The sequence below is a fragment of the Taurulus bubalis genome (genome assembly GCF_910589615.1).
Source record: "Taurulus bubalis genome assembly, chromosome: 10".
NCBI classification, from domain to species: Eukaryota; Metazoa; Chordata; class Actinopteri; order Perciformes; family Cottidae; genus Taurulus; species Taurulus bubalis.
This window is the reverse complement of record NC_136598.1, coordinates 5786927-5802102: the sequence shown is the minus strand read 5'-3', so window position 1 is coordinate 5802102 and position 15176 is coordinate 5786927. Positions and strand designations below refer to the sequence as shown.

The 15176-nt window shown below is 39.6% G+C and overlaps 1 protein-coding gene across 1 annotated transcript; it reads left to right on the top strand.

Moving 5' to 3' along the window:
• Positions 1-6554: 6554 nt before the first annotated feature.
• Positions 6555-13304, top strand: dyrk1ab (dual-specificity tyrosine-(Y)-phosphorylation regulated kinase 1A, b). The gene is made up of 10 exons (XM_079225463.1): positions 6555-6689; positions 7001-7093; positions 7236-7424; positions 7576-7723; positions 7830-8116; positions 8289-8435; positions 8800-8940; positions 9092-9395; positions 9586-9710; positions 10240-13304. Exons 1-10 carry the CDS (start codon positions 6570-6572, stop codon positions 10825-10827), a joined length of 2142 nt encoding a protein of 713 aa, XP_079081589.1. The 5' UTR covers positions 6555-6569; the 3' UTR covers positions 10828-13304.
• Positions 13305-15176: the final 1872 nt, after the last annotated feature.

Here is a 15176-nt window from a genome sequence, read left to right as displayed (position 1 = left end):
ATTGAACAGGCCAATGCTCTCCTATCTGGTCTACACAAAAAAAAGTCATAAATCAGTTAGACTGTATTCTGAACGCTGCTGGCAGAAGGAGAGAAGAATTGGCTTTATTGGCCATGTGTGTGTACATATATAGAATTTGACTCCGGTTACACATTGCTCTCGTCGTATATGTACATATGATATACAAATAAACAAGAGAAAACAACAGAGTAGAACACAGAAACTACTGTAAGCATCAACATTAACATTTAATTAGTATGTACAATATAAATATATTGAATATATGAACATAAGAACAATGACAACGGACAATGAATTTGGGCTATTAGTGCAGAAAGGTGGTAAAAACCTATTTTAAAGTCCTCACAATGGTTGCTTGGAAGTTTTCGTGTTGATTCTAAAATAGTTGTACTTGTCTTTAATACGCTTCGTGGATTTACATTGACCAATTTGTCTGACATGCTTGCAATGTATGAACCAGACTTGTAAAGTAATCAATAAAGTAACATACATCCTTTGATTAAAAATAAATCAGGGTGGACAGCTCTCTCAAACAGGAGCACATAGGAAAAAAAACTACAACTAGATGACAACTCCATTACTTCAGTAACATTGTATTAAAGCGCGGAGAGCAGCTATGACCATTCTTTTATCTGTCTGTCAGTGTCCGATTTCGGCAGACAATCCACTGTAGCTGTTGTGGGGACAGAAAGTCTTCACGTCGATTTGAATGGTAGCTACACAAAACACCCTATGGGATTTGCAAACAGCCAGCAGATGTCATAAGTTGACAATTTCACTCAGATCATAGATATTTCTTGTGCCTGCAGGATACATGAAAATAATTGCTGTGCAGTAGTTAACTGTCATGACAGTCTCAGATGGAATAACAAGTGTTTTGGGGAAGCAACAAAGTTTATGTGAAGAATGCGTGTGATAAATCTATCAATTTGACAGAAATGTAAGTCTGCAGCAGAAAAGCTATCCTGCTAAATGTAATTTTACTCATTATAATTAAAGCATCCTCATTTCTTATTCTGCAGTGGCATGTATTTTTTGTAATTGTAGGTAGAGCCAACTGGTTACATTTTTAACCGTTCATTGTAATTCTGTGTTTTTAGCTCTAAACCTCACATTGAAAGCCTTCAAGTTGAACAGTTGTTCGAGGCGATAAACATAGATTAAAAGCTTATAAACATTTAGCACATCTTTAGAATTAGGAGGCTTTTAAAAGATTGGTTCACAATGTTTTATGTCTTAAAACAATAGTCAGTGGTCCATCATGTTTTTTTGAAACAGGTTACTCTTGCTTTAATCGTTCTTCTTGTCCATTCTGGCTATTAACAGATCCCCTCTTGGACAAAATATATAAGTATACCTCTGTCTTTGCAAAATATATCCCAAAAATGATTGGAGACTCGTCAAAGGCTTCAGATGTAAACACGTACAGTGGATACCTTCCAAAGATATTGTTTTTTTAGTACAAAATTCCCTGTTTTGTTACTATTGTTCCACTGTAGTTCAGCAGAGTAACACTGTCTGTGGAAGCACGAAGGGGGGATTTTATATTAAAAAGACTGCAAAGTACAAGAGGATATATAGCTGTTTTATATATATATATAGATATAGATATATATATATATATATATATATATATATATATATATCTATATAACAATACATTGTATTGAACACATTATTAATATGATTAATAATGGGGCTGTGGCTCTGACTGTAATTAGTTTGGGATAAGTTATTTTTTAAATCAACAAGGCTCCAGAAATAAAATAGGAAAACACACAGACCAACTAAATGTGAGAGAAGTCAGGCATAATACGGCTACAATCACAAAAGGCAACTATAAGTTCCAATTTGTAAAAATAAACATTTCTTCTAGATGGTAGCAACAGGCCAAACACAGTTAACAAGACAGACAGGGACACCGCCAGAGTTATGTGTGTCCTGTAACTCTGGCCAGTTAGATTTTATTCGTCATTGGTACATCCGGGGACTTAATTTTTTTGATTGACAGTTGCCATGGCAACAAGCTAGAGCATCGCCATTTTGTCAGGAGGTTTTTTTTCCCCAGCTCAGTCTTTTCAAATGTTCTCCCTTCCCGCCGGAATAATGCTGCCAGTGGATATATATTTGACGTTTTTGGATATCGAAATGCGTCTAGTGGACCGGATTAAGAAGATCAAGAGGCCGACGTTTTAACATAGTTGAAATTATTAGGCGGCGCCGCGCTAACTCAGTTGTCCGTGTCTCTGGTCCACCGGGCCGGTTCACTGCGCAGGTTTGGACCGCGCGCCATTTTGTGAAAATTGACACAAAATTCTTAACCAAAATTATCAGAGGGCACGATTTCTGTTTCATGTTCAAATACTCTGGCTTTAACGGCATTGTCGTAATCATCGAAGTGGCCGACGCTACATTTGCAAAGACACGGTAAAATCGGAATTTGGCACAACGTTTATTTAGCGGTAGCTCGACTTGTTAGCTTGAGGCTAGCCAAAGAAGCTACAGCTCGTAGCTAATGTTGGCTGCGTTCATTTTGTCAACTAGCTAGCTAAGGTTAGCTAGTGAGTTATGCGTGCTAGTTAACGTTAGCATGTTGCTAGTCATCAGCTGATGATAACGGTAGTCAAAGTTGATTCGATCTCCAACGATGTTCTCCAAAGCGTGGGATATGAAACGCGTATTGAATCTGGCTGGCGATTTATTTTAGAGTTCGCCGATCAGAGGACGGGGATTGGATTCAACGTTAACAATACTCGCTAACCGTGCAGGGAGGGGAGAATCTCAAGCTGGATAAGTTTCCTCATCATACAGGTTATTGGACTTTAAATGAAGATCGTGCCATCAGAGGTGAGCAATTGTAAAATGTTATATTTGATGTTCGCCTTCGTCCGTTTAAAATGTCACGTTAAAGCTTGTGCAGTTGTATATCATATGTAACGTGAACGGTTAACAATGATGGACGCGGCAGTGAAGTTGAGAATAGTAGCTTATGGTATGGCGGCTAGCTTACATTTTATGACGGTGCCGACTCCGTCGAAGCCAGCGTTAACATTCGCGTTCAGTCAGTAGGTCAACGGACTAATTTTAATCTGAACCGAAGACAGTTTTGTCGCTTGTTTTGACCTCGAGGGTGCAACGGATTGTATGTGCTTTGGACGGAGAGTCATGCTGGCACGGTGGACGTTACAGCTAACGTTAACCCTGCGATATTAGACACTGTCATAGTAAGTTACAATTTAAGCAAATGCTGCCGTGTTAGCTAGCAACCCCGTTTGATTTACCGTGGATGCAATGTCTCATTGTTTAAACATCAACGTTGGGTGTAGTTTGGGTTTCAGAGTTACACAGTACGGAAGCTCACCTAGCTAACGTTAACCTGGCTAACGCCTGGTCTCTAATTCGGCTAACCTGGCTAATGGTTAACGCTGGCTTGTTGACGAACCAGCTGAATGGGCCCCGCAACCCGCTGGCTGAACGCAGCGTCACTAGCTAATGTTAACGTTGGATTGGTGAGAGATATGCTCGCTTGTCCCGCAGTTTTCACTGTAACGTTAACGACGACAACGTTAGCTAGTTAGACTGCTAACGGTAACGTCAGCCTGATTGCCATTTAATACGGGGGAATTGGAGGCATACACGAACGATATGTAGGAAGAGAGGACGCGAATTAACACTGAATATGCTTTCTAAATTTCAACCATGACGAGATCTACCCCATCATCTGTAAGTACAGAGTTGCTCGGGCACCGTCTTTATGCACGGACGGTGGGCTTTTAATTGTTTTGGATGGGTAGCATTTGATTCCGCTTCGGAATGGATCTTATCGGTTGGGCGTGAGGAGATGACACATAGGCTTGTTACAGAGGTCTTCAGCTATCACCTATGATATGATACAGCTACGAATAGCAAGCTAGCTGTCGTTATATTTACACCTAAATAGGCCCGTTGATGCCGTGGTGAGTAGAGCCTGTAAAAGGAACTGTTCCTATGTCAGTCCTGAAAAAGGAAGAATAATCAAACGCTTTGGAGAGAGTAAAGAGCTACAAGTGCCCTTGCAAAATGGCTATATTGTCAAATACAGCCTGATTCATTTTTTAGTTTTTTCCCATTACGGTTAGTGATTTTTAAAAAGCCAAATAAACTCCACAGTCATGTTGGTCTGATATCAAGCATCATGTTTGTAAAATGGGCTCAAACTAAACCTATTTAGATATTTGGGAATTTGCATGATACAGCAATGCACAACACTATATTATGACGGCCATACAGTAACTTAAGTTGGGCTACCTATTCTTTGTTTAGTATATTTCATGTCATATCCACTATAATGTATAAAGATATATTAACCATGGGCATGTTAAGAGGAAAACCACAACCAAGTTCACAACAATATTAATCTACATTTGTTTTCTTATTTGCAATGTAGTCTTTGCCACTCTGAGCGAACTATTAATCTTTTGACAGTATCACAAGAGCTTCAGATCTTCTCTGTTTTGAAAATCTCATTGCCTAGGCATTAACTGCTTTTGACAGTTGATCCACAAGCAGCTTTTTCATAGAATTTTATAATTATTACCCCCAAGCACACTTTAAAAAGTTTTGGGGTGTCCTCTATTCTCCAGGGGTCCTCTGTCTCTTCTTCTCAACAAAAGTTTAGCAATTATGAAGTTAAATCCCCATTTAAAGATGCACAATGATAATGATCAGTTTTTATTCTTTGTAGTGGGTTGTGGTTTGCTGCTGGACTCTCCTCCCAGGATGATATTACATTTTACAGGAGATGATGCATCCAGGTTAGTTTTTATATATTTAGCCTTAACCCCTTGGTGGGAAGTGTTGTACCTAAGATCTTCTTTCCTTTTAGTTATTGGGCTGTTTTGAATTAGACATCCAGACTCTCACATTTTAGGACATTCTTAAGTGGAGGAAAACTCAAACAATTTTAAATCATTATTAGAATTGGTCAATGCAGTATTTAAACATCGATTTTAATGCAGATTAACTTTATATTTAATGACAGAGCTCTAAACAATTAAGATGTGTTTGACATAAATTGGTTTTCAGGTCTCAGTTGAACAAGCATGAAAATAGACACACTAGTCATAATGAAATATCAGTCATATCATTTCAGTGCTTTAAATATATTTGTCTATATAAATAAAAGATTAAAGTAAAAAATATTGGATATTTGGTCCATCTAATTAAACAAAATCATTTTTAATTTTAAAGTATCACTTGTACCATCCTTGCAACACACGGTCTTATTTTTTGTAAATAAAATAAAAATAGTTTTTATTTTATTTAAAATATATATATATTTTATATATATCTATATCTATATATAGATATAGATTTATATAGATGTATTTATTACAAACGCATGTGGTCCATAACGTATCGTATTGTGTTAAATACAGGCTTTGACTGTGCTCTATCATCTTACAGTTCCTCTTATTCCTGTCAGTGAATCTGTATATTTTCCTTTTCCAAAGCTGGGTCAGCTTTCTAATGCTCTCAGATGGAGTGCAGGTTTTGGGCTGTGCAGCTATTTTGCTGTCAGGCTCTTGTGTTGAAAGCAGCGTCTAAGTGTGCCAAAGTTCAATTTTATTTCTTGTTTATTTCTTGTTTTCTCATTGGAAAATGGGAGCAGCTCTGCCCTGGCAACAAAAGTAGGCTATTTGCATACTGCGTTGTGATTGGTCTGTGCATTGATGGGCTTGCCAAATCACGCTGTATCTCTGTGGTGATAGGCTATGCTAATTAGGTGCTGTTGCTGGGATTCTGAATAGTGGTTACTGTGTAGCACTGGTGAATTGTGTTGTCTGGTGAGAGATGCTGATAGCTGCACATGCTATTTGATTTTTTTTTTTATTCCTTCTGGCTTAAAATGAAGGATGATTCACTGTATAGTGTGGAGATGCTTTATTTTCACCCCTTTTCACTGTTAAACCTGCTGTTTTGCTCCTTTTTCTTCACAAAGGTTGATATATTACTGCTATAATTTATTTTGTGGTTATCCTTTGATGCATTATTTTGACCTTACATGCTTAACAAAAGAAACTTAGTATTTATTTTAGATTTTTCTTAGCAATGAATTCATCCTTTTTTATTGTTCTCAACATCTCATAATAATTTTGTCTGTTTAAGTGTGAGCTTGATCATTTCAACATGCATTTAAATAATATAAATGCATATTTTGCATATACATATATATATAATGTGATTTTTTTTTTTGAGGAAATTCTCACTGGTTATAAAAACTAGAAAATAATGCCCTTTTACAATCACATCTGTACAATAAGAAGCAAATATCTTTTTCTGTTAGATTTTTGGGCCATTAACGGCTTATATTGAAGAGAAAATTGTGCTGTTTTACATTAAGATCATTAGCCTTTTTCCTCTGTGTGTTTTGTGACATATTATGTTGATTTAAGGTAATGTGAAGCTCATAGCAGTGTTAATTTCTTCTAGGAGGAGAGACTTCAGCATGCAAACCTTCGTCCGTCCGGCTTGCGCCCTCTTTTTCTTTACACACTGCTGGTCTTCAGATGGCTGCTCCAATGCCCCATACGCACCAGCAGTACAGTGACCGCCACCAGCCAAGCACTGACCAATCTGTTACGGCCTTACCGTACAGCGACCAGACACCACAGCTCACTGCCAATCAGGTACACTAGCCCTTACTTACCCCAGCTCTTGCATTATGTTAGTCTTAATGTCTAATGTTACAAGAATTGCAATACTAAATGTGATATGAAAGTATACTTCCCTCTTTGCTGCTGTCGCCAGGCAGAGTAGCTGCTTCTACATGTTCTTTCATTCTATCAATTTCAAATTGTGCAATGCATATTCTATACATTTTTAATCTAGGCCTCTAAGATTTACCATGCACAATTTAGATAAGCCCTGCTACTTACAAGTATACTGTGCATATTGTTTGTTTATGAAATGTTTTGACTTTCCTTATTTGATACTTTAGAGGCACATGCCCCAGTGCTTTCGTGACCCAACTGCAGCTCCCCTGAGGAAGCTCTCGATTGACCTTATCAAAACATACAAACACATCAATGAGGTTTGTTTTGGTTTTCATTAAATACCTTTTCTAAATGATCTGTGTGTTATATTGTAAAGATTTTCCAAATGCTGAAACTATTTGAGTAAGATAAAACGTCTTCAAGTGTGATCATGAGAATTGTTTACTTGTTAATTCATAGGTGTATTATGCAAAAAAGAAGCGACGGCACCAACAGGGTCAGGGTGAGGACTCCAGTCACAAAAAAGAGAGGAAAGTCTTCAATGATGGCTATGACGATGATAACTATGACTACATCGTCAAGAATGGGGAGAAGTGGATGGACCGCTATGAGATTGATTCCTTGATCGGAAAAGGATCATTTGGACAGGTGCTTGATTATATATTACACACACACACACACTCTTTGTGACGGAGACAATTGTCTTTAACTTTATCAAACAAATTATGGTTTTATCAAAAGAACAGTTCCCATTTATCCTTCGTTGATGATTCAAATTTGCTCTTGTTGGCATCTTTAGGTTGTGAAAGCATATGACCGTGCTGAGCAGGAATGGGTTGCCATTAAGATCATCAAGAACAAGAAAGCTTTCCTCAATCAAGCCCAGATTGAAGTGCGCCTCCTAGAGCTCATGAACAAACATGATACCGAGATGAAATACTACATCGGTAATCCACTCTTGAAATTTCCCTGAGATCTGATAAGATGTATAACATCAATTTTAAAGGAGTTTCTTGTATTTTACTAACATGGGTGCAATTGGGTTTTCTGCAGTACACCTGAAGCGTCACTTCATGTTCCGGAACCACCTCTGCCTCGTGTTTGAGATGCTTTCCTATAACCTGTATGACCTACTCCGAAATACCAACTTCCGCGGCGTTTCACTCAACCTCACCCGGAAGTTTGCCCAGCAGCTATGCACGGCGCTGCTCTTCCTGGCCACGCCTGAGCTCAGCATCATCCACTGTGACCTGAAGCCTGAAAACATTCTCCTTTGTAACCCCAAGAGGAGTGCCATCAAAATAGTGGACTTTGGCAGCTCATGCCAACTGGGACAAAGGGTATATAGCTGCAGTTTCTTCATATCAGCAATACAATTAATGTATGCCAGAATGTCTCTGAGAAGTGTGTGATAGTTGTTGCTTTGAGACGTTGGGTGTAATAAAAAGGTCATTCAGAGATTACAAGTAAAAAAAGAAGTCTGACTGTCCATGCTTTTTGTTGTTGTTGTAGATATACCAATATATCCAGAGTCGCTTCTACCGTTCCCCAGAGGTGCTGCTGGGAATGCCCTATGACCTGGCCATCGACATGTGGTCCTTGGGTTGCATCTTGGTAGAGATGCACACTGGAGAACCTCTCTTCAGCGGAGCCAATGAGGTGAAAGAAATTGAAATACTTTTTGTGCTGTATTGTGTTTTGTACTCTAACTAAGGATGGCAATGGCTTTATTAAACTTGATGGTTCTTTCCCCTGATATGTAGCTTACAAATGTAATTTAGACCTCAAAGATTGAGATGTGAATTTCCCAGTCCTAAACCATATCTCGCAGTATTTGGTTGTCAAGTGTTCAAATAGTTGTTTCTAGTAATTGTGGCCATTTGCCTGAGGCTACATTTTCTGATGGTACGGTCAACTTCAGATAACATTTGGTGTCATTTACCTGTGTATATAAAATCTATTCATTGTGCTGTCTTTACAGATGTAAATGTTACAGTGACTTGATTAATTATTTGTTACCCAGGTGGACCAGATGAACAAAATAGTTGAGGTTCTTGGTATCCCACCTAATCACATAATGGACCTAGCCCCAAAAGCCAGGAAGTTTTTTGAGAAGCTTTCAGATGGTACATGGAGTGTTAAGAAGACCAAAGATGGCAAAAGGGTGAGCACATTCTTTTGTTTTTATTGCTGCAGTTAGACTGACAACAATTTGTTTTGTGATTAATAGTGATAACTAAGGTAGATTGAGTGATAACATACAGAAGCCATGGCTGAGTAAATCTCGTAATCTTTGTGTACTCTGCTTTAAACAGTATAAGCCTCCAGCTTCTCGGAAGCTCCATTCCATCTTGGGTGTGGAGACAGGGGGTCCAGGTGGCCGGCGGGCGGGGGAGTCTGGCCATGCTGTTGCTGACTACTTGAAGTTCAAGGACCTGATCCTCCGGATGTTGGACTATGATCCTAAGAGCCGCATCCAGCCCTACTATGCCCTGCAGCACAGCTTCTTCAAGAAGACTGCGGATGAGGGGACCAATACAAGCAGCAGCGTGTCCACAAGCCCCGCATTAGAGCAGTCCCAGTCTTCAGGAACCACCTCCAGCACCTCCTCTAGTTCAGGTAACTCTCCCCTGAAAAATCTGCTCGATTGTCCTTCATGTAAATTATTGAAATAAATTGTTTTGTTTTTTTATCAGTTGTTGTGTTCGAAGTTTACATGAGAAATGTATCTTATTACTTCACTACATTTATCTATTTGGTAGGGGGTATTGAGTTTGTGCACTTGTGACACTTTTGTTCAACCTTTTAGGAGGATCATCTGGGACAAGTACCAGTGGCAGAGCAAGGTCAGACCCCACCCATCACCACTTGCACAGTGGAGGACACTTTGGCGCGGCCTTGCCTACCATCGATGGTGACAGCCTCTGCCCACAGGTCAGTAAGATGCCCGGAACCATCTGTAATTTCATCTGAGGGGAATTATTGTGATGGTGGTAAATTATAATTTGTATTTCCCAAATCTTTTTGAGCATTTTTTCTCATTTAGCATGTGCATAGAGGCAGAACCTTTTTTTATTTTAAGCTTTCCTAATAAAGATATTTTTGAAACCATTTAAAAAGAGGTTCATACATTTGACTTATTAAAGTATTGTTTTCGTTTCATGCCGCTTGATTCACTTGCTGATGGTCTACGATCCTTTTATTTATATATATATATATATATATATATATATATATATATATATATATATATATATATATATATATATATAAAAGAATGATCAAATTCAGAAACGGTGGCCTTGGATTAGGATTTTATAAATGTAACATGTACGGTATGCTTCCTAAATAAGAAGGCATTATGTCATGGCTATAACAATACAACAATGCTTATTATAAAACATGTAAAATAGTGCAGCCATATTCAACAGCTGACTTGTTTTTTGTTTTTTTACATTGGCAGGTAAGACAGCCTTACCCACCCCCGCTGGTGTGGGGAGGTGGTGTTGGACCAGAAGCAGTCACTGGAGAGACTCACCCAGTCCAGGAGACCACCTTCCATGTTCCCCCTCAGCACCCTAAGGCCCTGCATCCCCACTCACATGCTCATCACCACCACGGGCAGATGATGGCTACACGACCACGCCCACGCCACTACACCTCCCCGACACACAGCTCCTCAACACAGGACTCCATGGAGGTGGTTCATGGCCATCTTTCCATGACCTCCCTGTCTTCCTCTGCCTCCTCTTCCTCTACATCGTCCTCTTCCACTGGGAACCATGGCAACCAGGCCTACCAGCTCCGCCATTTGCCTGCCGGAGCCCTTGACTTTGGTCAGAATGGTGGGCTGAGCATGGGGCTAGGTGCCTTCTCGAACCCACGGCAGGAGACTGGCATGGCAGCGCACCCTGCATTCTCCATGGGCACGAACACAGGGCCTGCCCACTACCTAGCGGAAGGCCACCTGGGCATGAGGCAGGGCATGGACCGGGAGGAATCTCCAATGACTGGAGTGTGTGTGCAGCAGAGTTCTATGGCCAGCTCGTGACTGCACTGACATTTGGCTGTGTGTTCCCCCTGTGCGTCATTTTTAAGGTGGTTTTTTACTACAAGGTGTGTTGAGAACAAAAGCTGCTCACGTCAGAAGGGAGATATCACTGAACCGCTACTACAGAGAAAAAGCTTTGTTATAAAGTATATATGTAATTTTCATCAGTTTTTCTTTTGCAATCATTAGGCACAAAATAATACTGCGGAATAACCATAGTGAGATTGAGACATCCATCTTACCATTTCACCAGTTTCATGTAACCACCAAGTAATCACCATATGGTATTATGTGGCAAAATCTTCTAAGGAGCATTTCAGAGCAAAGTTTGAAGCTGTTTTGCAGGTAACTGTTGGTGATGAAATGCTTGGCGTCCTCTTTCGGTTCAAACTGTGGACTGCCTGACATTATTGTTCCACTGGTTCTTAATTATTTTGCCCTTTTTAAGTGAAATTTCTCGTAAAAGCTGCTTGTAAATCCTGTAGCTTGACAATGAGGGGAAGTGTTTGCGGTGATATTTCTTGTTGTTGGTCGGTATTGTGTAACTCTGTTAAAGGGGAGCACATGGCAGTGGAGTCCCTATAGCGTGTGCTGGCCGGGTGGAGACGAGACCCTGTAGGTGGATACTGACACCAACTGGGTCAAAGGAGAGGGAAGCACCACCCCTCTGGCCTAGAGGCCCCGTAGTCCTGCAAGCTGCAACCCGGCCCAGCACAGATGAGAGCAGCGATGGGCGCCGGGGACGAGAGGATCCAGCCCAGTTAAAGGAAGACAGTCAGTGGCTGGTTCTAGATAACCCTTTGGCCTTATGACTCATGGACTTGGAATGGGCTGGAGCTGGACATTATCATTTGAATTAAGATGGCTTTTCTCTATTTTTCTCTCTAGACAGCCCTTAATTCTTTAAAGAAATTAAAACAACTTAGAAAAGGTAAATAAGATGGTAATTTGAGGCCTTTCTCAACAAAGATTTCTTCTTCAGCAGGGCCCCACATAACAGGGTCTTATTGTACACAACAACCTCCTAAACATTACTTCCTTGAAAATCTTATTCACTGGTTAAGGATTTTGCAGTGGGAAGAACTATCTATTCCAGAGTCTACCCTTTTATGTTTTGTTATTTTTCCCTTTTGCATGTAGTTCCTCATCAGAACCACCTGCACAAGTCTCTCCATCCAAAACATGGAAACTGAAGAAAAAAATGAGTTAAGTGACTGCCTTTTTTCTCCTCAAATTATGCTGTGAATTTTACAAGAATTTATTTTCCCTTTGGATATGTTTTTATACCAAAGCAGTTGTTTTATAGCATATAGGTGTCTGTAACCAATAATGTAGCAGTTCACCACTTTGACGCAAAGTTTATCAAGATCTTATTTTAACGTCAATACAAACAGCTGCAATATATTACTTTAGCAAAACTGGAGACCGTTGTTGAGACCGTTGGCTATTGTGTATTCTGGCCAGATTTGTTTGCAACGTTTTACCAAAACTGTTTCCATATTAATTGGTAGATTATTTTGGGAGTCTTTTAAAACTTTGGTATGTTAGAGAATTTGGTAGTTACTCTGCAGGCTCCGGAGTAGCAAGATAGAAGCTGATGGTTTAAAAAAGAAAAAAGAAAAAAAAAAGGAGACTAATGCGTTCTATTTCTGTGTCGTCGTTTTTCTTTTGCCCCCATCATACTATTTCAAAGGGTTTTGCTGCCTTTCATACATCATTTGGTCAACTTGGCTAGTTTCTGCTGTGAAGCATGACTTAATGTCATTGTCTTGGCAGGGTAAGGATAATTGTGGCAAATCAGTTTGCGTTGAATGGTATATTTCTGATTTGGTAGGGCAGATCCCCCATGATTGTTGTCCTATTCAAAGGGAAAGGGTGTCCGTAAGCCCACAATCACATGCTTTGCCTAGGCAGACATGCATGTCCTCAAAACATTAGTCAATAACCAGATTTTTTTTTTTATATCAGGGATTTTGAAGTGCTTTCTTTCTTCTGTTGCTCATTTTACCAGCTTTGAAATTAAACAGAAAAACCTGCCCACAGCCACCATTCAAATTAAAGGGCAGGCCACAGGTCATGCTGTTGCCATTTTAAAGGAGAAACCATCGTAAGAGACCATGCTTGGTATTTCCACAAACACAAATGTAAAGCTACCTATATTGAGATTGGGGTTTTATCTGGATGTCAAGGTTAATTGCAAATTTGCAATCATTTTTCATACCCCGCAGAATTTGAGACATTTAGAAATTGCCAGTGGTTTTATTACTGGCACTCATACTGGTACTAAACATTCCAAAAATAAAGACTGAAAAAGAAAAAAATTGACTGCAGTGACTCGTAAGTGTGCGCCTATTTCAGATCATGCTGATTGACCTCTTATTTAGAGCAGTTGTCATGAAATGCAGCCCCTTTTTAATAGTTGAAATAGAATTTATGTATATATTTATATTTTTTTAATAAAGGAAGTATAGAACTCACTACCTTGCTCCTGCTGGTATGTTGATTATGTTTGTCAATTTGGTGACCATTCAGTGGGCAGGAACTCCTGTTTTCTTAGTGGCAAAACCTTGCCTTTTGGCAAAGGTACTTGACTACATCAGGACAACACTATGAGGTAGGGTTTGAATCAAACAGGGAAAGCTAGATCTTCAAACCTTAATAATTTTCACAGGGTATATTGTAAGTGCATGTACATCACAAACCTTACTTTTTGGTTATATGAGAAGCACATGGTTGAAAATAAGGTTCCATCTTTCATAAGCCTGGTCAGTTTGTGGGTTATACACAAACACGTATACTTGTCGACATATCTGAACACCCAACAGAAGTTGAAATCCTCTTATTTAATTTGGATTTATCCTTGTCATTTTTGATTTCACATTTTTTTCACATTTTTTGTACATGCAACATGCACTATAGAATTGAACAGCATGGGGGAAAGGATAAGTCCATGTATCCACAGATTGTAAGATCTAGTCAAGACTTTGCTGTGTTTATGACAATGCCCTTTGTATTATATTAAGACAGTCTTATGTATGATATATAAAAAGAAGTTAATTGAATTCCTCTGTGTCTCTTTATTGCTCTCCATCTATATTAGCTAATTCGTGGAAATCTGCTTTCCCACAAAAAATATATGATCACAAAATTGCTTCAGTCATACCCACACATGTCGTGTGTATGTATTTTGTAAAGGTAGAGAGGCCGTATTATGACGTTCTGGCTCGTTGGTCTAGGGGTATGATTCTCGCTTCGGGTGCGAGAGGTCCCGGGTTCAAATCCCGGACGAGCCCGTGCCATTTTATTTGAAGCATGACTGATACTTTGCTAACATTTATTCGTTGTAGATATAATTTCGACGGTAATGGACAACCAATAACGTACCTCTTTCAATTTTCATGATGCTTATTATTGGACTACTTCCTGTGTTTTTGGAATGTAGGGCGTGTCTCTGATTCTTTGTAATTCAAAACAAAAGGATGAGGGCTCGTCCGGGATTTGAACCCGGGACCTCTCGCACCCTAAGCGAGAATCATACCCCTAGACCAACGAGCCGCCTTACACTACGAAACAAAATATGCAGTATAAACACGCCGAATACTGATAGTATTTCTACATGATATTTAATTGTATATAATCTAGCAACATAATTGAACTCACAAAGTAGGCAGATAATACCTTGACTGGGAGGAATGAGTCAAGGTATGGCATTGGGTAACGCTAATACATAGCTATCGATTACTAACGTTAATATATAGCGTTATATGTTTTTTTGTATGTACGTATTATTCTAGAATAGCGAGCTATCTGTTTCTCTCTCTACACGGTCAGTTAAATTGCACTGTCGGTTAAATTGACTGCATCAAATCGGGCAGTCGCACGGGAGCTGGTAGCCTGAATACAATCGATCCATCGACCGGCCTACCCTTTCAGATATATAGCTGCTCCTGTGTTGTAGTGGCCTGAGCCACCCAGTAGAGGGCAGCAGTGCACTCGGACACGCTGTTGTCGTTATATTCAAGCGTGAAGACGTCTTTTCATTGGTCGATAGGACTGTGGCACGAGTGACCAATAGTTACAGCCCAGACTTTAGTTTCGGCCAATCAGGTGCCTTGTAGGCGGGCCCTGGACCGGCAAAACTCTAAACTGAACCTTTGTAACTGTTTTGATTGTGATCGTGAAACCAGTCGGAGCCGATTGATAATTGTTTATGGAAACGCCTATCTGACACGATCTGAGGTCGTATTTCTTCGGCGCTAAAACTCACTCGAGTCTCCAAACGAACGCGCTGAAGTTATTAGATGATAATAGTTCGCTAAGTTAGCGAAGCTAACTACCTAGCTTGAAGC

Excerpts from the sequence above, each read along its gene's own strand:
- dyrk1ab (XM_079225463.1), top strand. The coding sequence starts at position 6,570 with ATGGCTGCTCCAATGCCCCATACGCACCAGCAGTACAGTGACCGCCAC. Across the intron at positions 8,941-9,091 it reads AGACCAAAGATGGCAAAAGG|TATAAGCCTCCAGCTTCTCG; the intron begins GTGAGCACATTC and ends TGCTTTAAACAG. Across the intron at positions 9,396-9,585 it reads CAGCACCTCCTCTAGTTCAG|GAGGATCATCTGGGACAAGT; the intron begins GTAACTCTCCCC and ends TCAACCTTTTAG.